Raw genomic sequence first — 25314 nt, 5'->3', positions numbered from 1 at the left:
TCATCGAAACTACCTGCTCAAAATTGCCTTCCGTCAGTTTAGTGGTCACACATGCTACTGTCTCTTATCTGAGTTTCAGTTTCAAGTCAATTACGTGCAGCTTTGTCAGGCTAAGAACACTGTAAATGTATCGGGGGTGGAAAAACAACAAACTCAGAGACCTATAGTCCTGTGGTTCCATTTTGTATCATTAAATCCTGTTGGGAGAATACACTGTTAAAAACAGCTTATTGTAAATAGCATGTGTCCCCAACACTTTGCTCCTCCTCACATTCCTGTTGCCATTAAAACTGGTTGCTGACCTCCTAAGTGTCAGCAATCATGAACCGTCCAACAGTCGATTTGACCAGAACACATAGAATCAATTGAATACAGTACCATAATGCTACTATAAAGTTAGAGCACTACATGGTGCACGCAGGTGGCTGACCGTAGAATGAGAAGCCTGCAAATCAAACACCACAAGTGGCAATATATCCTCCAAGAAGAGGAGTCACTGTGCAGGGCCAGCGGACCTGGTACCGGGTAGGGACGGCTGTCCGCAGAGGACCTGGTACCGGGTAGGGACAGCGGACCTGGTACCGGGTAGGGACGGCTGTCCGCAGCGGACCTGGTGCCGGGTAGGGACAGCTGTCCGCAGCGGACCTGGTACAAGTCCGTTTAAGAGCGCTGAATATATGAAAGTCCAAAGGTTTTGTTTGTACAATGACACCATGACCTGAATATCTGAGTCCAAGGGGTGATTATATGGTATCATTACAATGACATTCTCATATAAAAGGTAGTTTCTGCAGCACTGTCCGATTGTAATATGGATCATGATGATAATAAAACAGTCTATCAGAGAGGGGGGGGCATCATCAACTCCTCAGCACATCACGGTCGACACACACCCTTCACCTCCCACCCCTCCCTCCTCTGCTTTCTGAGGTGTCTGGTGACTCTGGCCCATGTTATGTTGCTCCTCCCTTCATCGTGGAGGAGAGAAGGAGAGAGGGAGGAAAAAAGAGAGGCTGCAGCCCACTACTACCATGTCCCTGGGGGCCCCTTGCCTGCCTGCCTGCCTGCCCCTCCTGCTGCTCAGTACAGCTGTGGCTCAGCACCAGACCCTGACCAGCTGGGATCTCAACCCTGCCAGAGAGCCAGGAGAAGAGTGTGTGTGAAAGCTCTTCACTGCTTCTCCTTCAACACACAGATACCAGCCGCCAAACCTCCCCGGAGGTGCTGAGAAAGTCTGGTTTTCAGGATGGCTGTGGCACCCAGGGCCCTGGCTCTTCTCCCATCCCTGGTCCTCACCCTGCTCAGCCTGGCACCTGCACCCACGTCGGGAGGATGCCCGTCAGCTTGCCGGTGCTCCTTCGCCATGCTGCAGTGCCTGGAACCCAATGGTATCACCAGCATCCCGCCACTGGTACCGCAGGAGAGCGAGAATGTGACAGAGATGTGAGTACGATGTGTCCCCTCCCCTGCATGTGCCTCATGAGTCTATCAGGTGCGCTCACATGCATTGATGCTGGTGGTCTGCCAAGCTGGGTTTCTCTGGTCGCTCCTGGTTGGCGCTAAAGTTTGTTGCTGCTTTCAATTCGGATTCAAAGGAATATTTTGTATAAAGAAAGCGCGTGTTAAAGTGTTCTAGAGTCACTGATGAAGATAAATACATCACATACAGAAGTAAAGAGGACAAAGTTTGAGCGGGTTTCTTACACGGTTGTGTAACGACAATGTTTCCTTGTTCTAAGTTTGGTCTGTTTATTCAGTCAGTGTTGTGCAGCCTTGATATTAATGTTATGTAAAATATTGAACAACATCTTTAGTCTCTAGTCCCTCAGGTCTCTTTATTAAGCTTTGAATGAGTTTATCGTCAGTCAAAGTAAACCTCCTGCTTTTTGTACTCTCCTAAAGTTTTAGATCAAAGTTTGTGAACATGTAGAAGGTAACATGCCGCACATCATAGATGTATCACAGTGCACGTTTTTATATTTGCTCACTAAGAAAACATTAACCTGATGTGTGGTGAAACCGCTGATATCAAAGTTTTATCTCTGACAATGAGTCAGGATTGGTTGAACTTGACTTAAGATTTCTTTAACGTTAAAGTATGTTACTGATATTTCTTTAGGTTTTTGTTACTTTAGTTTAGTATTGTTTGAAAAACATGGATGTGGTGTGTACGGCTGGACTGTGTGAAGTGTTTTTAATGCGCTGTAGTGATAATGTACTCTGACCTCACACTGATCACCTGTTTACACGCTGGCCTCATGTCGTCACCACTTTTTGTGACGACCGATACATCACATATTACGGTTACAGCCCACATGCTCTGATGTTGGAGGGAGGTTTTTGTATTAATATTATTATTATTGTTATTTTTGCGGCTCAAAATCTAAATTCCATTCCTGATGAGTGATCTGCTGACCTGCCTTTAAGGTTGTTCTGACCCTTCTGTGCTGTTGTGCAGCTGCTGCTCTGTGTATGAGACAGAAGATAGTGGCTGATCACTTGATTCTAAGGTTTGCACGGCACTTCTTTGCAGTGGAACATTATACAGAGCTGCTGATGGATTCCTGGGGGAAATGTGTCTGAATAAAACTCAAGTGAAGTGAGGCTTCTCGCTCCGGTAGTCTGTGGCAGATGACTGTTATTTATCGTTGGCTTTTTAGAACTTTGCTCAGGGGAAAAAAGAAGTAGAAACTGACCACCTGTGATTTAAAGAGGGCTGCTGTATTATTATGCAACCCACCATCAGCTCCAACATGGAAAACTAAATGTCAGTCTCTGCACCGCCACGCTGTTCTCTCTTTGTTCCTGTCTCCGGATCTGAGCAATTAGCACTTGTTAAGAAGGAACTACATTTGTGAAACGCTCTTTTCAGGGGAGCCAGTCAATTTGCTGCCACTTTCTTCCTCTATGCACCCATGCCACACACTCCTCTTCCTCCTCCCCCTCTCTCTGTTTCTCCTCTTACCTCAGAGGTATTTCCTTGTATCTGCAGCTAAACATGTTTAGAGCTCAGGGTGAGGCTTGACATTCTCTCTGAAACGTCCGATCGATAAGCGAGCGGGCTTCTGTTTACTGTGGTGCTCTACATGCCGGCAAACAGCAACACTTTGCCGTATCGGCAGTGCGAGGGAATACAGCCAATACGAGGAACAAACAAGGGGCCATTAACTGTGGAGCAGGGCCTGAAATTTATCATAAGCTGAGTTATAAATTCAATTTTGTGAATTGCCAGTCAATGCCCCCACCCGGGAACAATAGATGATATACAACCCACTTGGCTCAATCCAATAAGTAAGGGCGATGGGTGATCCTGGGCCCACCTGCCCTGTAATCACATTATTGCTGTGTGAGTCAATCAGACATGAATAAAAAGGTTTGTGTGCTGCTGCAGCTGACAAACAGCAGAGAGCTGAAACAATGCCACGTGCTGAAAGAGGCTGTCATCAGGTGGGAAGGACTGCAGGCATGTTTTAGTACTGCAGTGATTCACTGTGGTCTTCATATACAGTGAATGTTTTGCCTTCGGTCTGTCCATCCGTCCTTTCCTCTCCCCTCTGTTCCTCTTTCCTCCATTCCTCTTTTGCTGTTACTTGTCTTCTGCTGCATGTGCATGTTCTTCATCCTTCCTTCTGTCTCTCCTTTGATCCATCTCTCCATCCTTCTTTCCTTCACATGTTCAGCCTTTCTTCTTTCCTTCCATCCATTGGTCAGTGCCTCCTTTCATACCTTTGTCCTTCCCTCCTTCTGTCAGTTCTTCCTTTCTTCCCTTTGTTCCTCTTTACTTCAGTCCATCCAACATCTGTCTGTGCTTCTTTCTTTTCTCCCATACAATCTGTCCATCGGTCTTTCGTCTCAGTCCTTCCTTTCTTTCCTCTAACATTCTCCTATCTGCCCTTCCTCACTTCTCTCCTTCCCTCTTCTGCCCACCCTTCTTTTCTTCTGTCCATCCATCCGTCTCGGTCCTTTCCTCCTTCTGTTTCCTTCCTTCTTTCTTTCCTTGTCATTCCTCTGTCTGTAAGTCTTTCTGTCTTTTCTTCCTCACATCTGCCGTCACGAGTTCATGTTTACTTGAAGGTACATCATCTTGTCACAAGCTGGTAGAAATGTTCTGCACTTGGACATAAATACTTTATATTTGTTGGTTAGTAATATTAAATCTACTTGTGGTGTTCTCTTGAAAATAACAATCATTTTAATCATTTATTTTTATGAAGGGTATTTTGTTCATTTTCCCAAGGATACTATGATGTGTTCTAGAGAGCTGAAGACATTCACATTAAAAATCTCATTAAACGGGTGTCCTCCTGAGCGAAATGGCCAGCATTCATGTACGGTGCAGGAGCAGGTGGAGTGAGAGGTGGAGAAGGGCAGAGAATGAGGTGGACAGTTCACTTCAGAGAGAGCCTTGGACTGTCCGATCAAGCTAAGCTATTAAAACCTCTCATGAAAAGATGGCCGTCCTTGTGTGGAGTGCATTGATCATTTTGAGGTAGGCTGTGTCTGGAAAAGTGGAAAATGACTCATTGAGAAGAATTTCCCATCAGCCCCTCTTGAGGGTCTATGTTCTGATTGTGGTTTGTGGGTCCTTGGGTATCTCTGCTGGGTCTGTTATCTGCTGCTGGATGTGGAGGAGGTCGCACATGAATAAGTGAGGCTGGATTTGGATGTTAACCTTCTTCTATTCTCATCATTGTGGTTTCCATTCGCTGTCATTCTTCCTGTTGTTTCTCTGAATAATGCTGTGTTAATGGTTTAAGTAATTACCTGCAGACTATTGACACAAAGGTCGCAGGGGGACTCGTAATCAGTTCAGCCTCTTATGCTGCTTTCATTGTCAAAAATGGACACAAAAAAAAATGACAAAAAATGGAAATTGTTGTATTGTTGTTCTGTATTGTGTGGTCATATGTGTACAAAACAACCTTTTATTCATCCAATGTTGGATTTCTGGGTCATCAGGTTCATTCATTTGTCTTTTGTCCCTTTGTTCCTTCTTTCATTTAGCGCTTGTAAAAGCTGAAGGTCCGAGTAGAGTGTGCGTACTTACCTTTACCTCTCCATCTCTTTGTGTCTCTGTTAACTAGTTACATAGAAAACCAGGACGGCCTGGAGAATATCACGGAAGTCGACCTTGCTTACTACAGAGAGCTGAAGAACCTGTAAGTAATTATCTCACAGCTTTCTGCACAACAGTAATCATGGCCGGTCTGTTTAAAGGTAACGAGTTTATGTCCGTTTGTAAATCTACAACACGTCTGTGTGCAGAATAACACAGAAACCGTTCTTCCTCACCTCCTGACTGTCCTTCCATCACCCATTGTTTCCGTCCTTTCTTCCTTCTCTTCTTCTGTCCAGCCCTTCGTTCTTCGGCCTTCTTTCGTCCATACGTCCTTCGTTCCTTTCCTCCTTCCATCTGTCTCTTTTGCCTTTGTCAGAATCTGTGTTCGGACACTTCTTGGTGATGACCTGTTGAAAGTCAGAGACGTTTTTAACGACATATATAATGATACATAATGAAGAAATGTGCTGCATAACTCAGATGTGACAACATTCAATATCTGGATGTACCCTTTTTTTTTTTAGACTAACAAACAGCAAAGAACTCACATTTGATGATTTCACACTTTCTGTCTAAAAGCTGAAGTACATGTAAATAACATCTCCTTCTACCACCACAGTTCGTAGCAGGCACCCCTCATATCTTTGATAAATAAGCAAAACACGAATAAATACAACAAAAAGCAAGCAACTACAACAGAATGCACAGATGTCCCTCCACCGTCATGTTGTGTGTCTGTCAGTGAGGGTTTCATTCTTTTTTTCCTCTCCAGCACGGTCACAGCATGTAAGCTGAGGTTCATCTCTGCCAACGCCTTCCAAAACAACGCCAAGCTCCAGTATGTGTAAGTGTCCTCATCGATACAAAGAGATCGTCTTCCCCTGCGTGTTGTGTTGTGTTGTTGTTGTGAGCTGTGTGTGCGTCGGCCTGTTTGTCGCTGTCAGTCAGACCAGCTCTTTAAATATAGTGTCACACACGGTGAGAGCTACGTCTGTCAGAATCACAGCTAGTTCAAACAGGTGCAGCTACATTATATAAAAATATATACAGCATTCTTTCATGCTGCTTGTTGTGTATTAGCATGTTTCCAGAGCCTCAGCTGGAACTTTAATAGCCTAAATGATCATTGATTAGTGGACAATTAACCATCACACTAATCAATAGTGAAAATAATATTTAACGGCTGCCACAAAGTCGATTCATTCTGCATTTTTTTTTTATTTGCTGCAATATAAGTACATTTTCATTTGATAACAATCCCGTTTATTAAATTGCAGCATGCTCAGTTTAGCCCCACAGTCCCCACAATAAATAATACCAGGAACACTTATCGATGCAGAGAATCCAGTCTGTCTATTCATCAGCTGCTGACCCTTATCGCCACCATCTTGTCCTCATCATTTTACTGAGCGTGTGCAACATGTCCAATGTTGTTTATCTGAGAGACAGGCGGGTGTCAGGGACCAGAGTGGAGCAGGGAGGTGATGTAGGCAGGGTGAGCTCAAGAAATTGGAGAAGACATCCACCAGTCACCTTTTACTCGCTCACTTTGGCGGATTATCGACAACTGATGCATAATAAATACACTCCACTAAGGGTCCATTATCACTTAATCAATATTTCACTGTGGAGGAGGAGGGCAGGGGGGGTGGGTGGGGGGGGGGGGGGGGTTTAGGGGACAGATGTATTTCTTAGATTAAAAGGGACTGAATATAACCAAACCAAGCAGATGGCAGCTTGGATACATCAGCAGGAAGCACGTTTCTTTCTCCAGTGCTCGCTCCAGTCTTTATCCACAAACCTCCACCTCTTCATAATAGCTAGAGCTGCTATTCCCGTCTCTGCTGGTCCCCCTGCGGACCCTGAGCAGGAATTGAGCCGGTAATGGATAAGCCCCAATGGCTAACCCATCTGACATGAACTTTTGGGAGCAAGGAAAACAAATAATTGAACCCTTGGCCCTGTCAGAGTGATTATGTATTAGTTTCCATGCGCACACTCCCCAGTGTGGCTTTATGTCATCTTCTGAGGGGGTTTTATTTACAGCCTGGTTCCTTAGAAGTCTGAAGATCATCTGAGATCTGCTGTGATGATATTTAAGTGGCCTGAGAGGATTAAGTAAAGGGAAATGTAGCATTCTATCACAGTATTGTTATTGTATTCTGACATAAGCAATATAAGAGTGATCGGCTCTGTAACTCCATTCATTTTTCCTTTGATAAAGAACATATTGCATTTTTTTTCTAATGTGGAAGGAGCACCTTGTGTGCTTTGCTCCACCCGCAGGGACAGATTGCTAAACTCTGAAAAATGCTTTTTACTGATGCTTTAAGCTGATTTCAAACATGCTACGATGCTAACATGTGTCTGTGAAACAGGTGCAGTGATCGTTTTCCTCCTTAATTCTGGGTGGTAGTAATCCAACCTTGATGATTGTAATATTTTTTTTGACAGCTTAGATGGACACTGTAAAAATAAATATTTCAGGAAAAATATTCGAACCCTGTTTCTTTGGAGTATTTGGAGTATCGTGTAGACAAGCATCAGCCGTCCACCAAGAACTGTTTGAGTCACCTAATCACCTAATGTACTGAACACATGGAGCGAACACTGAGAGGTGTGCTGGGGACTGTTTGTGAGTGTGGCTCCTGGTCGGTGTGAAATACTTGCCAAGGTAATTGATCAGAACCCATTTGGATGCATTAACGTTTTCCACTGAGTGTAATTCAAAGCAGGTACACATTGTTCTCAAAGTGAGCAATCAAATCACAGCGTGACTCAACTGCAGAACAGACCGCATTACAGCGGGCAAAGACAACACTGGCTGTATTTAAGACAAGAAAGATTCATTCTTCTCAAATATTTTTTAAGTAGGGGCCAAGAGGAGGAGACTTTTTAAATAGAAGAATGATATTTATTTGTGTGACGGAGTTTGAGCAATAAAAGGCATTTTAGCAGAAAAACAACAAGAATCGATGTAGAGCTGGAAAAGATGGAGCTGGGGTGGAGGAGGGTTACACAAAAAACCAGTCTGAAAGACAATGGCAGAAGGACAAAAGGAGTTTAAAGAATTTCAACAACAAGAAAGCTGCATAATAAGGAACAAAAGGCTCTTTGTGCCAGCGAGAATGCAGAAATCAGCTTAGATTTCATTACTGTGTATCAATGCAAAATGTAGCATTAAAAATGTTGATATTCTGGTTTAAGAAACTGTCGAGTGATGTCGAATGATACTGCATGGTAAAGCCGGTAAAGCTGGTGATAACATGACATGTCTTCTTATACTGCACAGGAACCTGGCATCAAACTCTCTGGAACACATCAGCTGGAGGGTGTTTCACTTTCTACCTCTGCTCAACCTGTGAGTCCCTTTAAAGCCTGTTTCATCCGATGAGTGGGGGGGGGGGGGGGGGGCATGTTCAGGTTAGGAGGCGTTTGTGTTCTAACTACCCAAAACATCAGTGATATACTGTGATTTAACCCTTCCTTCGGGATTAATAAAGTCTTACCTTATCTTATTTTAGATACTTATGATACTTATACTAATGACTAGGGAGGAGTAGGGATCAAACCACCAACCTTCCGGTTATTGGACAACCCTGCTCTATCACTGAACCACTGCTGACGCTTATCATCGTATCGTATCGTATCGTATCGTATCGTATCGTATCGTATCGTATCGTATCGTATCGTATCGTATCGTATCGTATCGTATTTCTGCTGGTATGAAATAAACTTTCTCGAGGCTGATTGACAGTGCTTCATCTCAAAGCGGCAAATTATAGTTTGAACAGTTTCTGAGGGCAAAAGTAGATTTGTGTCTAAAGTAAAGGTTCTTCAAAGATTTATATTATTCACATTTCTAATCATATAACCGCAAGGGAAATGTGTCTAACCATTCACAGTAAGAATAGTTCAGAGGAATGGCTGATATATGATGATTTCCCTGCTTTTTTTCCTCCTCAGGGTTTTGAGGGACAACCCTCTGGTTTGTTCCTGTGACCTCTACTGGCTGCAGCAGTGGCAGAGTAACGATCGTGGAGACCTGGACGGCCAGATGCTGTTCTGTTTGTCCAATGACGAGGAAGTTGCCCTCAACTCTCTGGTGATAGATAACTGCAGTGAGTGTGGCCTCATCGTTCTGATATGTGGACTCTAAGCCAGGATTTAATGATGAAGACGATGCAGCTCACATGACGGCCTTCGTCTGCTTTAATTAAATATTCATGATGGTAGCCAGTATGTTTAAGTTTAAAACAACACATTATTAAACCAGTAACAACAAAAAATCTGAATAAAGGTATATATATATATATAACAAATATAAAAATAATAACAAAATAAAATGATAAAAGCAAAACATTAAATATTAAAAAATGTAAGAAATGTCTAAAAATAAATATACAACTAAATATAAAAATAAAGTATTTTAAAATAATAAAAATGTGGAGGTATAATTTATCAAGCTACAATATTTAAAACTCTATGGTAGACATTTAGAATATGTCCCACTTAATCGAATAAATATGATTTTCATTACTTTTAAACATCTGTAGGAGCTGCTTTAAATGAGAAGTTCATGACATTTCTAATCAATTTCTGCAAGGATGCCCACTTCATGGAATTAGCTTGAACAATAATCTGATGTTCCTGTTCAGTAAAGGAAAGCTTGTAATGAGCAGGTGCAGTGAAATGCACTCAGCGCTGCAGCTTTAATCACATCCAGCAGGAGCATCTTGTTGCCAGGAGACATTTTTTGGTCCTGTCCTGTTTTGTTTTTTTCTTCTTCATTCAGTTGTAGCATCATAATAACCCCCTCGCGCTCATGCTGTCCCCTCTGCTGCTCTCAGGTCTGCCCAAGGTTTCCATCGTGTCCTCTCAAAACAAGATCCAAGAAGGAGGAAACCTTACATTTGAATGTCATGTGACAGGAAGTCCTACCCCAAATGTGAAATGGCGAACGGAAGCACTTGCCTCTCACGTCTACCTCCAGGTAGGGAAGGACTTTTATTATTTAAAGAGTAGAGACACACTGCCGTCAAATTAGCTTAAGAGGTGTGGAGCTGGGTGTCTTCGCTGTAGCAGTAAAAATGGATTCCAAATTTTTGGACCGTAAGACCAAGGGTTGGTTTATAATAAATAGAGAGGGCCTAAGGCGGATGGTTCCTACACCTGTGGAACCAGCTCCGCCCGTACAGAATGACCACACAGCTTTAGCTCTCCATGAAAACCAGCTTGTGTGTTTACAAGAAGAAAACAGCTGGATTGCATGATGCTGAAAACAGGACTCACCATCTGTTGCAGAACTCGTTGTTCGTCTTTCTGGTTGTGTTTCTGGTGGTTCAATCCCAACTCCTCCCTAGTCACTGTTGTGTGTTCTTGGGCAAGACACTTCACCCTAGCCTGTGGCGCGCCTTGCTAGTCATTGTATGACACTGCTTGGCAGCAGCCGTAAAGAATTTCCCTCTGGGTTTAGCTGGGGGGCTGTTAGGCTGCGGTGCCATGTGCATAAATGCGCACAACTCTCTTAATCTTTAAATATACGCCCTAAACACGATGCACGGGATTTGAAGTTGCACTTATCACTCACTGTTATTGGTTCTCACCACAAAACTGTATGAAGACGAACGTGTTGCTAAGATGTAGCTCTGTAGCTGTGTGCCTCGTTACTCCTCTGATCCTTCTCTTCTCCGTGTTTAGTCGACTAATCACACATCAGATTATTTTCCTTTGTGACGTCGACTTTTTCTTTGCACCTCAGGCAGCTTAGGTTCCTGTGAACTCCCTAAAATATACTGCGGTGCTCACCATCCACTTTCCTTTTCGGCTTGAGACACCTTTACTGTTCACAGCCGTACAACAATTAAAGCTGCGCTCTGAGTAGGAGCGACTACCTGTGATCTGTTCCGTTATTTTGCCCAAAAAAAAATCATTTTGTTATTATTACTGCGGTTTTATTCAGTGGAATGTTGTGGGCAGTTTACATTTTAACGAAAAATAATAAAACATATTTGGCCCGGATCATTCGTGTTTTGGACATCGTGGCCGGATGGAACATTGGAGCGGGCCGGGTTTGAGTTGGACATGTGGTTGGTCTATATGTGGTTGTGACTGGATGCATTAACTCTCTATTTGTGCTGTAGGAGAGAACCTGGGACTCCACAGTAGAGCTGGTCCTTTACCTCACCAACGTTTCCTCCAAGGACAACCTGCACAACCTGACGTGCGAGGCCGAGAACCAAGCTGGGCCCGGAGACGGGATGGTGCAATTGGACATTGAGTGTAAGTGCCTGCAAAATAAAACCACACTCCTGAAAGCTCACAGGCTCAATACAAGTCGCAGGGCTTAATGGAGGTTAGGCCGAGAGCACACTGGGGCCATTTTCTAATGCAGGCAGGGTGGACAGGCAGAGAATAGAAAAAAGCACTGCACTGATTTCTTCTAAATGCCCCTTCTACAAATACGAGTATGTACCCACCGTGTTTCTAATGGAGCTCTCTGTCATCTGCCACTCACTCTGGCGACAGGTGAGAAGCGTTAAAATAATACGAGTGAAGTGCTGCAGGTATGGCTCACCATTTAATGCACGGATACAATGGAAGGACAAAGGAAAGGAAACTTGGCTTACCTCGCTCCTGAAGAACTCCTTCACCTCATACACACTGTATACTTTTAAATTACAGCTGCAGCTTGACCCAGGAGGCTGCCTGTTGTTTTCCGCCCTCCTCGCCGTGCATTAGTGTACGTGGAAGTTGGAGAACGGGTGAAGAATGACAGCACCCAGCGGTCCCGCTGAAGACAGAGTCAGATACATTAGTGATACATTACTGAAAATACCACCCAAACAATATCATATATCAGCAGCTCAGTGACACTCATTAGAAAATAAAGCCAAAAAAGAGCGGGGGCGCCAATCAGCTGAAGCCAAATGCACGAGCATCAAGGGACAGATAATGAACATCAGGAAAATGGGGCTGATAACCAGTGCTAAGATCTGATTTGAGCCCGTGCTAATGGACTTTTCCCTCCTACTCCGGAAAACCGCTTCATCCGCAGTGATTGGCAGTCTGTAAATGCGTTAGTGCAGCTAATCTATCAACATCAGCCCCCCTGGTGGACGGACACTCGTTAACCGCTAGCCCTTTAATTACTCTTAATTACCTCCCAGAACAGTGGGTGTTTACTGCTGAGTGGCTCTCTGTGCCATTGATTCATGGTACTCATACGGCTCTCCTTTCATAAAAGAGTCTTCCTGATTTTTTTTTTCCATCATTTTTGAACTTTAAATTTGAAAAATCAAAGCTTTATCATCACAAAAGTTAATATTTGGCATGTAGAACTTCCAATTAACTCCGCCTGGACCGGGGCCAGGAATCATTTAGCGTGTTTGTCACATTTCAGAATGTTCATTGTCTCATTCTGCGATGAGGTCTGAGCTCTGGCAGGCTCATTAAACATAATTCTAGCCTTCCTTTTAACTCCTGCAGTGAAAAAGCTCATGTAAGATTAGCAGAGGTCGCTAATGGATGATTAGTTAAATGTGATAAATTAGCACTAATTTAACAGACCAAGCCCTGAATAAAGAGACGATTGCCTCCATCCCTTAGCGCAGCACTTTCTGGGGCTGGGTCACGGGTTAAGAGCAGCGTGTACAGAATGAGGGGTGTTCGATCTAAATGAGGCCATTTCCTGTAGCTTCACGTCCGGCCGAGAGCTTCCAGGTAGACCTTTGTGGTCGGAGGCACGACGACGACCAGGATTCATTATTCATGGCACAGGTCAGCACAGGTTTGCAGCACAGATGGAGAACATTGATTCATGGAAAGCTGCAGAGCACTCGGCCATGTTCTATATGATCAAGGTGCACAGTCAGCATAAAACTGTAGCACATGGCAATTACAAGTTAAAGAAGTGCAATTACATTACATACAGTGTGTCAGTGGGGGTGTACTGTATAAATAGGAACCTGCTGTTTATGCTTCAACTTCCAAACTTGTCATCTCCTCACAGTTCCAGTCAAAATCCTCTTCCTGAGAGACGCCGTGCCGCAGCACAACTGGTGCTTCCCCTTCGCCGTGGATGGCAACCCCGAGCCGACCATCACGTGGCTGTACAACGGCGTCAGACTCAAGGAGAACATCTACACGTACACGCAGTTAATCCAAGACTCGGGCGACGGGTCAGTGAGTCACGGCTGTCTCTTCCTCAACAAGCCCACCCACCTCAACAACGGCAACTACACTCTGATTGTGAAGAACAAACTGGGGCGGGACGAGGCCACGGCCACGGGGATGTTTATGGACAACCCGTTTGACCCGTTTGATCCTGAGGGAATCATTCCGGGTGAGTTCCTGAAACTGTTTTGTTGCTGCATAATGTTTTTTCCAAGTAGTAAGAAGACGATGAGCAGCTGGAAGGCAGATCTATGGAGTCTGGATCTATTGAACTGTTATTAGACCAATGGCAGGATTGTGTGTAGAGTCTCTGATGTGTGCTGATGAATGTGTTTTTGTTTCCACATGCCAGTCCTTGATGTGGATCCAAGTAAGTCTTCACTTGACTTTGAGTCTCTTTAAAAAAACCTCACATTCTCTGTTAACAATTCTCACTCCTCTTCCTCCTCCTCCTCCTCCTCTTCCTCCTCAGGTCCTACAAACAAGTCTGACATGGACGTCACCGAGGACCCTGAGAGTCGAGTGTTTGTGGTACGCCTGTGCATCATCAGCATAAGATATGTGTATATAGTTAAGGTTGATACTGACATGCAGATCTGTGCCGTGTTTGAACAGGTCTCTGTGGCCGTGGGTCTCGCTGTGTTCGCCTGCACTTTTCTCCTCATCATGGTTTTAGTTATTAACAAGTGTGGACAGCATTCCAAGTTTGGCATTCATCGTAAGTCCTTTCAGTTTACATTAAAAAAAAGTGTCCAACTTTAAACGTGTACATACTGGTACCAACTCTGTTTTAGACTCAGGTGCTGCCAAGATGGCGTCTACTAGAGTAGTGTCAATGGGGCCTAGGTCTGGTCTGGTCTAGGGTCTGTCCCTGAATCCCTGACAGAACTTCTGGCAGCAGATGTTCATATTACTGTTATATTTCTAAACTAAAAAAGCAACACCAGATTACCTAAGAAGACATTTATAATACCTGTTCTGCCTTATTATTGTGTCTGTCTCTCAGAAGGTAATAATTCATAGAAGAGACGCCTCGTGTAGGATTTGCACTGAGCTGGAACTTTGCGCGCAGGCAGCCGCTGCGCCGGCCGAGCTAAAGTGCCTTAATTACTGCACGAGCGCAGCGGCAGAAACCTCCCCTAGCCACCGCCACGTGGTGAGGGCCATTAAAGAAGATGGATGGATGGATGAATGAATGAATGGATGGATGGAGGAACAGCTAGACATGATATAGCTTCACCCGTACTCCCACAACACACACACACACACACACACACACACGTCTACCCTTCTCACTCTCAAAGTGCCTAAGTGGGCCTGATTGCCTAAGTGGACCCCGCTCGCTCTTTCCTTCCCTGTGCTCGCTCTTTGTTGTTCCATTTTCTGCCGTGTTGGACTCTGGGGGTTCTGTGGTTTGCCTTGCTGAGTGGGGTTTTACAATTTGGGCCCCACTTGTTTGGCTTTTAATACCCACTATAGTCAGGGGTTGCTAACCATTCAGGCTTCCTGTATGGTCATTTTTTCCAGTTCAATGTGGCCTGATTGCTGCATGGTTGATGATGGTGATTATTAGAGCTTGTCACTGTCTGTCTCCATGGCACCAACAAATGTGCAACCAAGTTGGCGACGGAGAATTTCGATTCCTCGAAGGGAAAAATGGGTTCTGAATTGCTTCTTTTGATGGCCACTGCAATCACAAATGGCTGGAGACTGATTAGGTGTTGCATATCTCGCTCTCTCTCTCTCTCCCGCCCCGCCCTGTTCCATTAGGCTCATCAGTTTTGGGTACAGAGGATGACCTGGCCGTGTCGCTGCGCTTCATGAACTTTGGAACCAGCCCACCTTCCTCAGATGAAGACTCCGGCTTGTCTAGCTTTGTGGAGAATCCGCAGTACTTCTGCGGCATCATCAAGGACAAAGACATGTGTGAGTAGCTTCTCTACCATTTCTCTAATGTTCCTTTTTTAAAGAACAACAAAGTAAAGAAAGGTTTCGTGTTTTATGGTCTCAGGTGTGCAGCATATTAAGCGGCAGGACATCGTGTTGAAGTGGGAGCTGGGTGAAGGAGCGTTTGGTAAAGTTTACCTGGCGGAGTGTGCCAACCTCAGTCCCGACAGCGACAAGATGCTGGTGGCCATCAAGGTGAGTCAATCTGTCCTCCTCTGGTTTTTAAAAGCCATTAAAGTGGCCTTTATTCCCTCTGAAACATGGGAAGGCACAGTGAAAATGTCAGCTTCAATAGTTAACAACAGTGCGGCAAAAAATTCAGTGTTACAGCTACAATTAGGCAAAGTGACAATTAGCTTTTAAAAGTCACTGTAAAACAAATCATCAGTTTTTAAAATAACAAGCTACAGATTACAAAACTTTCAGAACTGAACACTTGGAAATTAGTAGAAGAAGAGACAAGAACTAACACAACCAAAGCAGAAGCATGTCCGCGGCTCTCACACGTCAGCGCTGCGGTTTCAGAGTGAGCCGTGTGTTAAAGGACAGTTCGCTGGTTTAATCCTCGGCTCATGTTACGAGCAGGTTAATGCAAACCACAGTGAATAAAGAACAACGGGCTGAATCTGCTCGCATTTATCATCCCATTAATCTGACATGGCTTTTATAACACATCATCTAAGTGGGGTGGGGGGGCGGAACCAGGCAGTCTGGGCCCGCCTGTTACACCGCCTCACCATCTGCTGATACTCACCTAAAGACCGCTGTTCAATAACATGTTGATCCTTCCGTTCGTTATATTTTATGATCATTAGGATCTTTTTTGGCCTTTTTTTGTCTTTGTCATGGGGTAAATTAAATTTATTTCATTTTAAAAGATTGAAAAAAATCAATCATTGGATAAAAATATTGATTTACTGGAGTCCGATCAGATTTGAGGAGAATATATTTATAGACAGTTCGTTTATTCTTCAGAAATAAAATTAAAGTTACCATTAGCGTCTCTTAATGTGTAATCGTCCCACAGACGCTGAAGGACGCCAACGAGTCGACCCGGCAGGACTTCCAGCGGGAGGCGGAGCTGCTGACGGTGCTCCAGCACCAGCACATCGTTCGATTCTATGGCGTCTGCACGGACGGAGAGCCGCTGGCCATGGTGTTCGAGTACATGAGGCACGGAGACCTAAACCGCTTCCTCCGGTACGTAAACACACACTGAACCCAGTCCCAGCTCAGGTCTCAGAGGATGAAAGTATGTAGAGGTGACATTAAGAGTGTGCAGACCTGCACCTGGACCAGGACCCTGAACCTGCTGCAGCTAAAGGGAATTCAGCCTAAATCTGAAATAACTGAATGAATTATTTAATCAATTAGTGGGTTGAATAAAGCATTAGATTTGAATAGAAATGAGAGTAAAGCATCAATCAGTGTTTCTGGCTGTGAAATGTGAGTGGACGCTGGTTTCTTTGGTTTTTACACAAAATGAACAGTTTGAAATGCACCATGTGACCAGAAGTAACCGGACACCAGCTTCAGGGTCCTGCTGTACGTTTTTATCTTAACACTGCCGCCGATGCTTGTTTACATTATTTATTTTCCATGATTAATCAATGTATTTTATGTGGAAAATGTTCCTGTTTTCAAACTTCCATTCGCGGACTCTTCGTGGCAGCTTTAGAGCAGATAATGAGGGTTTTAGATGATAACTCTGTGTGTTTGTCGGCTTTCTGAAACTTCTATAGTTCAGTGTGAGGATGTTCTGATTGACGTCTCCATGATTTTCTGGCATGTTGAGGTCGCAGACTGGACACTTAGAACCTAACAGACCAGGATCCATCACTAATAAGTGGTTTAAATGTCTGTGTTGTTGAGGAGTGCTTATTATTCGTTTGATCAGAGTAACGTTCAGCAGGCAGTGCGCGTCTTCTCAGACATTAATCTGAGGTTAATTTAGTTAACTCACAAATCGTTTGCTGATATGAAACACATAATAAGACGGAGCAGAGCTCTGTTTGTGCTTTATCCTGTGTGATCAAATGTCAGAAGTCACAAAATGTCCATTTGGCTCTGACATTCCACACGATCTCCTTCACACGATTATTAAAAGAAGCCAGATCGGTCTGGAGAGATACATGTAAACACAGACACACACACTTTCATAAGGCGATTTTTACTATGATGCACCGAAATGAAAATTCTTGGCCAAAACCGAAAACCGAAAATGAGGAATCCAAGGCCGAAAACCGAAACAATGAAAAAATTTAGCACATTTAAACAATGCACAATATAAAATAAAATAACTTAGCTTGACCCCACTCATGTGTCGGGGAGACCGGGGCTTGTTCTCACACTTTTTACACTGTTATATCTTAAAATTAGTTCATCAGATTGTTAAAAACTGAGCCTGTTTTTGAGGCGCTCTACTGTAGCATCTGACTGAACACATCAGACAACGAGGGCGCTTCCCCGTCTCCAAGCGGGTTCTCTGCACCCACGCGGCCTGGATCATGTCTCGTGTGCGCGCTGCTTTATTCACACATCCAAGTATGATCTTTATAACGCAGATCAATACCATGATGAAGTGCAGAAGATTCGTGTAGTTCTCAGTGAAACGCGTGCTGACGGACTACGAGTGTACTTTTCTCTTTGCTTAGAAGACGCTTTAGTGCTGTGTTTAAAGGAATAACGTCAGCTGCAGATGTATCAGAGGAGCTGATCTCTTTAGTTAACTGCTCAAATCGAGCAAGAGAAGACACCGCAGACATGCTGGAGCGTCCAGACAAGTCCGTGCTGGTTGCACCATCACAACATCCTGTTTCGTCCGAGTAGTTTTGGTGAAAAACGTGTGGTCGGTGGCATCCCTAATTTTGTATAGAAGCTAAAAAGAAGACCGTGATGCTACATCTGAGCAGCCCAGATTGCCCTAAACACAACAAGCAGCATGTGTAGCAGCTCTTACAAAGACCAAGATAAGAAGCTGAAAGTCCAGGGCAGAGAAATTAGTCTGAAGCCGTCCTGTTGACAGTAACATTATCAGGTGTCATTGCTGTGATTACACAGGCCGCGTCTTCCCGCGCTGCTCTCACACACAGTAAATGACAGTTCTTTAAACGCTGCAGCGCTGACGTGTGTTTACTGACCTCGGTGCAGCGTGTGGTTGCAGCGGTCACTCGGTGTGTTTAAGGATTCAGCTGCTCCCCTCCCTCTCTGCACTTTAAGGCCTCTTAGTCACATTTAAATTCTGGTTAGATCATCTGGGGAGCTCCACATGTGCTAATCTGACAGAACATGACAGCAAATTTACAAAGAAACATGCAAAACATCATTTTCACAGTTTCACGTGTCGAATGTGATTTTTATGTCCTAATGTCATGAATTGTTTTTTTTTCTCCAGGGGTTTTTACAGTTAATACATTTAAAGCAGACTCTGTCCCCAAAAAGCTTTTTAACATGTCAAAAACCACAGAAGAAGAAGAGATAATTTCACAGACTCAAAGTAGATAAAAGCTGCTTTTATAGTCAAAGTATAAACTAAACCAGCGGAAGAAACTTTAGTTTAAATAATTATCCAGTAGTCGAGTAGAGGACAACACTGCAAGAATATTGTATTGAGAGCAAAGGCAGAATAACGATGGCGTCTTCAAACCATCATCGCTGCGTTAAAGAGAGTCAACAGAAGGCCCCTGCAGACATGCTAACTGCTACTTGTTAGCTTTCAAAGAGCCTCACTGTAGCTCATGATGGTCAGTGACTGACAGACGGTTCATCCAATCACAATTCTTTTTAATCTGTTCAACCTTTACAGTCTCCTTGGGCGACTTCTGTTTTCTGCTGTTATTTCTGCTGCTTCACTTTTATTGATTATGTAGTTTTTGGGAACGGAAATGGCGCCAATCTGATTCTCAATGAGAAAAATGACGTCAGTTGGCTTTTGTTGTCGTCGACTGGAGGACGAGTGTGTTGTTGTTAGAATAAAGCGCCGCAAGTGTACGGAATAAAGGACAGACTGTAAACATACATGTCAAACATATGATATGATCCATCTGTGAGGTGTAGAGAGAACCGACTACACCCACAGGAATAAAAACACAGCATGGAGAGGAGGAGAGATGAGAGCATTAGCTCATAAAGTTGTTGTGTGTATGTTAGTGTTGACCTATCAGAGCTCACACAGCACCTGGGAAACCATCTGACAGAGCAGACTAGTGGACGCTGTCTGCCAGGTGTCCTCCACAGGAGACAGATTGGGAATGAAAACACACACACACACACAGACTTTTTCTGAGATATATGTTCTCCAATGGATGGAAATGCGATTTCCCAGCAGACAGAATGGGTGAAACGTCTGAGAGCCCCCACAATGCAGCTGCTTTCCCACCCTGCCACCTGCCTTATAAACTAATAGTGATTGTATAGACAACTTCCCCTGTGAGGAGGGGACAAAGTGGAGAGCAGAGATATTAGGATGGATGGAGACACATCAGCCGTGATTGGCTCATTTAGCCTGGAGTTTGGACGTGCGAGTGGGTGTTTATGATGCAGAAAAACCACTGAGCGTCGATGAGAAATCTGAATCGAGTTATTGCAAATCAGCTGTAGGCGGATTACAAGCCGCGTGTGTTCTATTAACCGTCATTGTTAAATGGCTTTATTATGGGTGGTCATGCTGAGAGCTCATATATGTCAGAAATGCTCAATCTGCAGATTGCATGCTGAGGTCACCCCCCCCCCCCCCCAAGGTCACCCAGGGTTGGTGCCATAGTTACCAACACACAGGAAGGGCCAATCCTGGCGTTTGAATAATCGGAGCAGCCAATAGGAAGCAGAGGCCGGCGGGGTCGGGTCTTTGTGAATAAAATACTGTCCCTGTACAATCGACAGCAGTCTCAGGGTTCAGCGGACAATACAATCAATTCAGAGGGTTTAATTTTAATCATTTGTTTGAATACAATGATCGGCCAGCGGCCATGAGCGGAACAATCTTTATTTGTGAAGATGTTTTTAGGATCATTAAATTCATTTTATATGTTGCTTACTTACAGTGGGTGTATACAACGGAGGACGTTTATAAAAAGATGTTTAATAACCACATGAAGCTGCTTTAAACTCTGCACTGAAGAGCACTTCATCAAATCCATGTCATTTTTTTACTTCTCTGTATTTTATTACAAAAACTATTTTTATGATCTTTTTTTAAACACATTGTTAGATTAGATTTGTTTTCTGACAAATATCAAAATCAATATTTTCCAAGACAGTGATGTCACCTTTATACAGGCATCAATCTGTCGGCCACCTTGGCAGCATTGAAGTCCACTAGAGGAGGAGTCAGACTGTGTCCCGGTGGGAGCATGCTCCACAAGAACAAAGAACTCGCTCCTCGCTGTCTGCGCCTAGGCTACAAAATGACGTCATTTTTCTCTCAGAGCGCCTGTTCTGCAGCGCTCTCGGAACTTTTTCTCTCAGTGCTGTGCGAGAACAATTCTGTGATTGGTCGGAATTTATTGTGGCCGTGATGAATGTGGAGAAGCCAAGAGCTTCTTCAGGTGCAGAACACACAGACAGAAGGAGGAAGCACAGCGACGATGGACAGTTTAGGGACGTATTATTGCAGACAGTCATCCACACGTTCACAGAGTTAAACTCACACAGACCAGAGGTCTGCTGCAGTCAGCTGCACTGATCTTCTATCTGTTGTCAGCTGTGCGCCCTCTTCCCTGAACATTATCAGCTCGTTAGGCCAGGTAACCACGACTGTGCTCACAGTTTACAAAACAACTGCATTGTCAACGTTTGTGTGACGTGTGCTGCAGTGGGAGGGCCGTATGAGGAGTTCGGAGTGTGAATACTCTGTGCCGAAACGAACTTTGTTCTCGTTCTTGTCGCCTCGAGAGCGAAAAGAAAGTTCTCTGTTCTCGTGTGGAACAAGCTTTAGAGTAAACTAAGAGTTTTACAGCTGTTTCGTTTAAACAGATGACTTTTCATACCATGTGCCTTTATCATGAGTTCAAACATTCACATTTGTCTCTGTTCTGCTCTGAAGTTGTACATTTTCACATGAAGCTCTATGAGACCTGACTCACCTTTGCAGCCAGCCCTCTAGTGGAAATGGGAGGACCTGCAGTTTCATCTCTCAGCCCCATCTGGACAGCAGAAAACATGTCATTTATAACAATAAAAGACATAAAACTCTCTATTAAAGCTCAGTTATTAAGATGAAGGAATAACAGATGTGCACCCTCACCTCGTGCCCCCTCCCTGTGCCCCCCCCCCCGTAGAGCTCACGGCCCTGACGCTCGTATCCTGGAGGAGTACAAGATGCCTCCACTGGGTCAGCTCACTCTGCCTCAGATGCTGCACATCGCCGCCCAGATCGCCTCGGGCATGGTGTACCTGGCGTCACTCCACTTTGTCCACCGCGACCTGGCGACCCGCAACTGTCTGGTGGGGGAGGGGCTCGTGGTCAAGATCGGAGACTTCGGGATGTCGCGAGACATCTACAGCACGGATTACTATCGGGTAAGTGTCGCTACAGTAGCATCCTCAGTCAGTGTGGGGAAAACTTTTACATTTTATTTTGGTCCTCAGGTGGGCGGACGGACCATGCTGCCAATCCGCTGGATGCCCCCAGAGAGCATCATGTACAGGAAGTTCACAACAGAGAGTGACATCTGGAGCTTCGGCGTGGTCCTCTGGGAGATCTTTACCTACGGCAAACAGCCCTGGTACCAGCTGTCCAACAGTGAGGTGGGTTTATGACCTGTTAGTGTCACTGTGGCCAGAACGCTTCTTACTTCAAACAAAACTATATAAAGTCAGTCCAGCTAGAGTAGGATTGAATCCAGATCGCCTTTAAGCTGGATACGTTCAGACCTATTTTCAAATCACACACGTGTCCGTGCTCAATCCAGCTTAACCTGGCTTGCTTGTTGTCCTCCAAACCACTAGGTGGCGCCTCGTAATATACAGAGCCCGTTCAGGCCGCGTGTGTGCGCATGCGTCGTGCGTATTTTTTGTCCTGTGTCGCTCGTTCTTTCGTTTTTTTGGTTCAAAAAGCAGATTATTCCTTTGTAGCCCTGTGGAAAATAAACTCGGGGCAAAGCTGTCGTAGTTCGATGGTTGTTTACATGCAGCTTTTGTACGCAACCCAGACACTGTCCCCATGAAGTATGACGTCGCTAGAGGGATTCACTAGCCGCATTTGCGTTCAGACCTGAGCCACATTTGAGCCAATCCAGCTAGATCCACCTCCAAGAGGTGGATTAAAATCAATCTTAATATATCCGGATTCGCATTGTTCAGACTATATCCAGATACGGCCCGAATCCCGCTGTAGCCGGATTGATTACCTCAGTGTGAACAGGGTCTAAGCTCGCTCCAATGAGTGCGCTGTGGCCTGATGTTTATGGACAGATCATGACATTAGTCTCTGATCTAAAAGTTCATCATTTAGATTGAATGTCATATGTTTGAACTGTAATGTTCTGGTGCTTTCACATAAATCAAACAGAACGTTTTCACTGCAGTTGTAGATACTTTACTCTGCACTCTTAAACTGATCAATAAGTTCATAGTAATTAAAGGCAGTCCAGTCTAGCCTGCCCAGTTTAAGCACAAAGAAGTGGGACTCCATTGTGACCACAGCGGTGCTATTACAGGCCGTCAGCCTCTCTGCTTTCAGCAGGAGGGTGGATCACTTTTCCTCTGCACTCGATTCTAATCTCGTTGCCTTTCATTTTTGCCCCGGGCCAATGAGCTGTAACCTCGTTAACCTAATCTGTCTCAGCCAATGAGGGGCATGTGGAATTATCATGTTGCTTAAATACTCAGCAGCGGAGATAAATCATCCCAAAACACTGACACGGCACGGCGTGGTAGCGGTGGCGGCCATCTTGGCCCTTCTGCTTCTGACTGATGGGCCTTGTTGGTGTGAAGTGGCTCTGCAGCGTCAGGCCAGGGTTAACGACGGGGGCCAGACTGAGTGACTGAGCAGCAGTAAATTCCTCGCTCTCATCCTCGACAGTGATTTACTCACTGAGCGTGTGAACTGCATCCATCACGGCAGCCACCAGTGTCTGTGCTGGAGGTTATTCACGTTTCAGCTGCTCCCGTTTGTCCCTGAGGTCGCTGCTAATGGACACTCATCTGTAAATGTGCAGATAGAGAAGCTGTTGATTAAAAACATTGTCCTTGGTGCAGCTGGTGGATGTTAGCACGCTCTGCCTGCCTCACTCACAGGTACATGGAGACAGTGCTGCTTTTCTGTACTCACACCACTGCAGGCTGGGCACAAAATAATAGATCGAGAAAAATAAGCTTATCTTCTTGTACTTTTGGGTCATGAGAACACCTCAGCTAGCTGTCGTCTTAGCGGGTGTTGGTGTGTAACAGTACTTGGTTCTCCTGGTGGCTAGCTTGCTGCTATGCTGCTAAGACATAAAAAGCTTAAAGGTAGGGTAGGAGATTTCATTCTGATGCACGTTTTGTTAAATTAGTGTAACTTCTCTTTACAATCCGATAGCAACCAATTAGTTCGACAGTTTCACATTAAAACGAAGAATATGAATCATCTGTGGAAGCTATAAACGCTAAAAACATCAGCCAATCCTCTGGGTGGACCCTGTGCAGAGTATTGGCTGGTTGTCGCTCTCTTCCTGCTCTGCGCGCAGAGGTACGTGCATGATGGCCGAAGTCACAGACAGCAATGCGTGTCCATGTGATCGGGAGGCGTGGCTTCAGGGTGAGCTCCGAGAGAAAGGGGCGTGTGTTTACTTTCCAAATCTGGCTGACTCTCGCTGAGTTGATGAAACGTCCCCTCCACATGATGCTCGACGCTGCCAACATTAGCATCACGGCTAACAGCTACGCTGGCCAACAAACCATTCATTAAATAAAAAACAGACATTAAAATGCATAAAATAATGTAAACATTAAGTCACATTTAAATAAAATTCAATTCGCACACACACCTCCCAAAATCAGAGCAGAGAGGTGACCATGGCAACATCTACATTTTTACAGTGTTCGTTCACTGATGTGTCGGGGTTTTTTTTTAAATAAACTGAACTCGTCTAACCTTTGACGTCGTTTGTCCCTCTCACCCGGACAGGCCATTGAATGCATCACTCAGGGTCGGGAGCTGGAGCGGCCGCGCACCTGTCCGAAGGAGGTGTACCTGCTGATGCAGGGCTGCTGGCAGAGGGAGCCCCAGCAGAGGATGGTCATCAAGGACATCCACAGCCGGCTGCTGGCCCTGGTCAAGAACCCGCCCGTCTACCTGGACATCCTGGGCTAGAGGAGCCGATCGGGGAGCGGAGGACGGAGGAAAGAGAGATTTTCATTCTGGACAGTTACTTTGATCAGAGGTAAAAATACGTTCTTTTGGTTTTTACGTCTTTATATAGTCGCATCCACTGAAAGAGCAGCTGGGAGGACGCCGCCTCTACAGCCGCTGCTCCTCCAGCTTTGATGCTCGATGGACAGACGTCACCCGTTTCCCGCCCATCCTCCTCTGAAGACCTGTCGAGTGTTTACCAAAGTGTTTCGTGTTTATCAGAAGGAGCTGCCTGATGGAGGGCCGTGCATGGATAAGTGTTGAAGTGAGAATATATAGGCTTTACGTTGGAATGTGTCCTCCAGAGAGCTGAGTACAGTTTTTATGCTCCTCATGTGAGGACACAGGTCAAAGGTCACATGTAAAAACACAGCGGGCCATGTGGACAGTGCAGCTCTGGGTTCAGACACGGTTCATGTTGAAGGTAAATGTATAGAAATGATCACAACGAACGCTCGTTTGTGTCGAATAGAAATATTTTTCAAAGAGAACTAAATATTAGCAGCGACAGTGTTTTCTGGAAATATGAACAGGGGGGGGGGGTATGACTGTAACACCCCCACTGTCCACATGACCGAGGGATTGAAGCGCAGCGCAGGTTTGTGTGATTAGAATGTGTCAATGAGCTCCGTTCATGACCTGAGAAGCTCTGTACATTCATCTGCCCCCTGGTGGACAAACCACACGTCCTGCTTCTGCACTAAATGTCACAAATCTAAAAGAACGTCCGATTCCTCCAAATTTGTAATTAATTCTACAAATTTAATGTAAAAAAAAAAAAAAAAATCTACAAAAAAAT

At 44.7% G+C, this 25314-nt stretch overlaps 1 protein-coding gene across 4 annotated transcripts; it reads left to right on the top strand.

Moving 5' to 3' along the window:
* Positions 1 to 983: 983 nt before the first annotated feature.
* ntrk1 (neurotrophic tyrosine kinase, receptor, type 1) lies at positions 984 to 25314 on the top strand. 4 transcript variants are annotated; one of them, XM_028424965.1, is made up of 17 exons: positions 984 to 1443; positions 5085 to 5159; positions 5832 to 5903; positions 8352 to 8420; positions 9026 to 9180; positions 9910 to 10052; positions 11203 to 11341; positions 13071 to 13403; positions 13587 to 13604; positions 13707 to 13765; positions 13850 to 13952; positions 15005 to 15160; positions 15246 to 15376; positions 16209 to 16381; positions 21460 to 21700; positions 21770 to 21928; positions 24291 to 25314. In XM_028424965.1, the coding sequence occupies exons 1-17, from the start codon at positions 1247 to 1249 to the stop codon at positions 24474 to 24476; spliced, it is 2409 nt and encodes an 802-aa protein (XP_028280766.1). In that variant the 5' UTR covers positions 984 to 1246; the 3' UTR covers positions 24477 to 25314. The 4 variants fall into 4 exon arrangements, with proteins under 4 accessions (XP_028280766.1, XP_028280763.1, XP_028280765.1 ...); XM_028424962.1 differs by having other exon boundaries at positions 21460 to 21928; XM_028424966.1 differs by lacking the exon at positions 984 to 1443 and adding an exon at positions 2245 to 2510 and having other exon boundaries at positions 21460 to 21928.

This window comes from Parambassis ranga, chromosome 16 (genome assembly GCF_900634625.1).
Source record: "Parambassis ranga chromosome 16, fParRan2.1, whole genome shotgun sequence".
Lineage (NCBI taxonomy): Eukaryota > Metazoa > Chordata > Actinopteri > Ambassidae > Parambassis > Parambassis ranga.
Note: the sequence above shows the minus strand (reverse complement) of the source record. Positions and strands in the feature narration are given on the sequence as shown.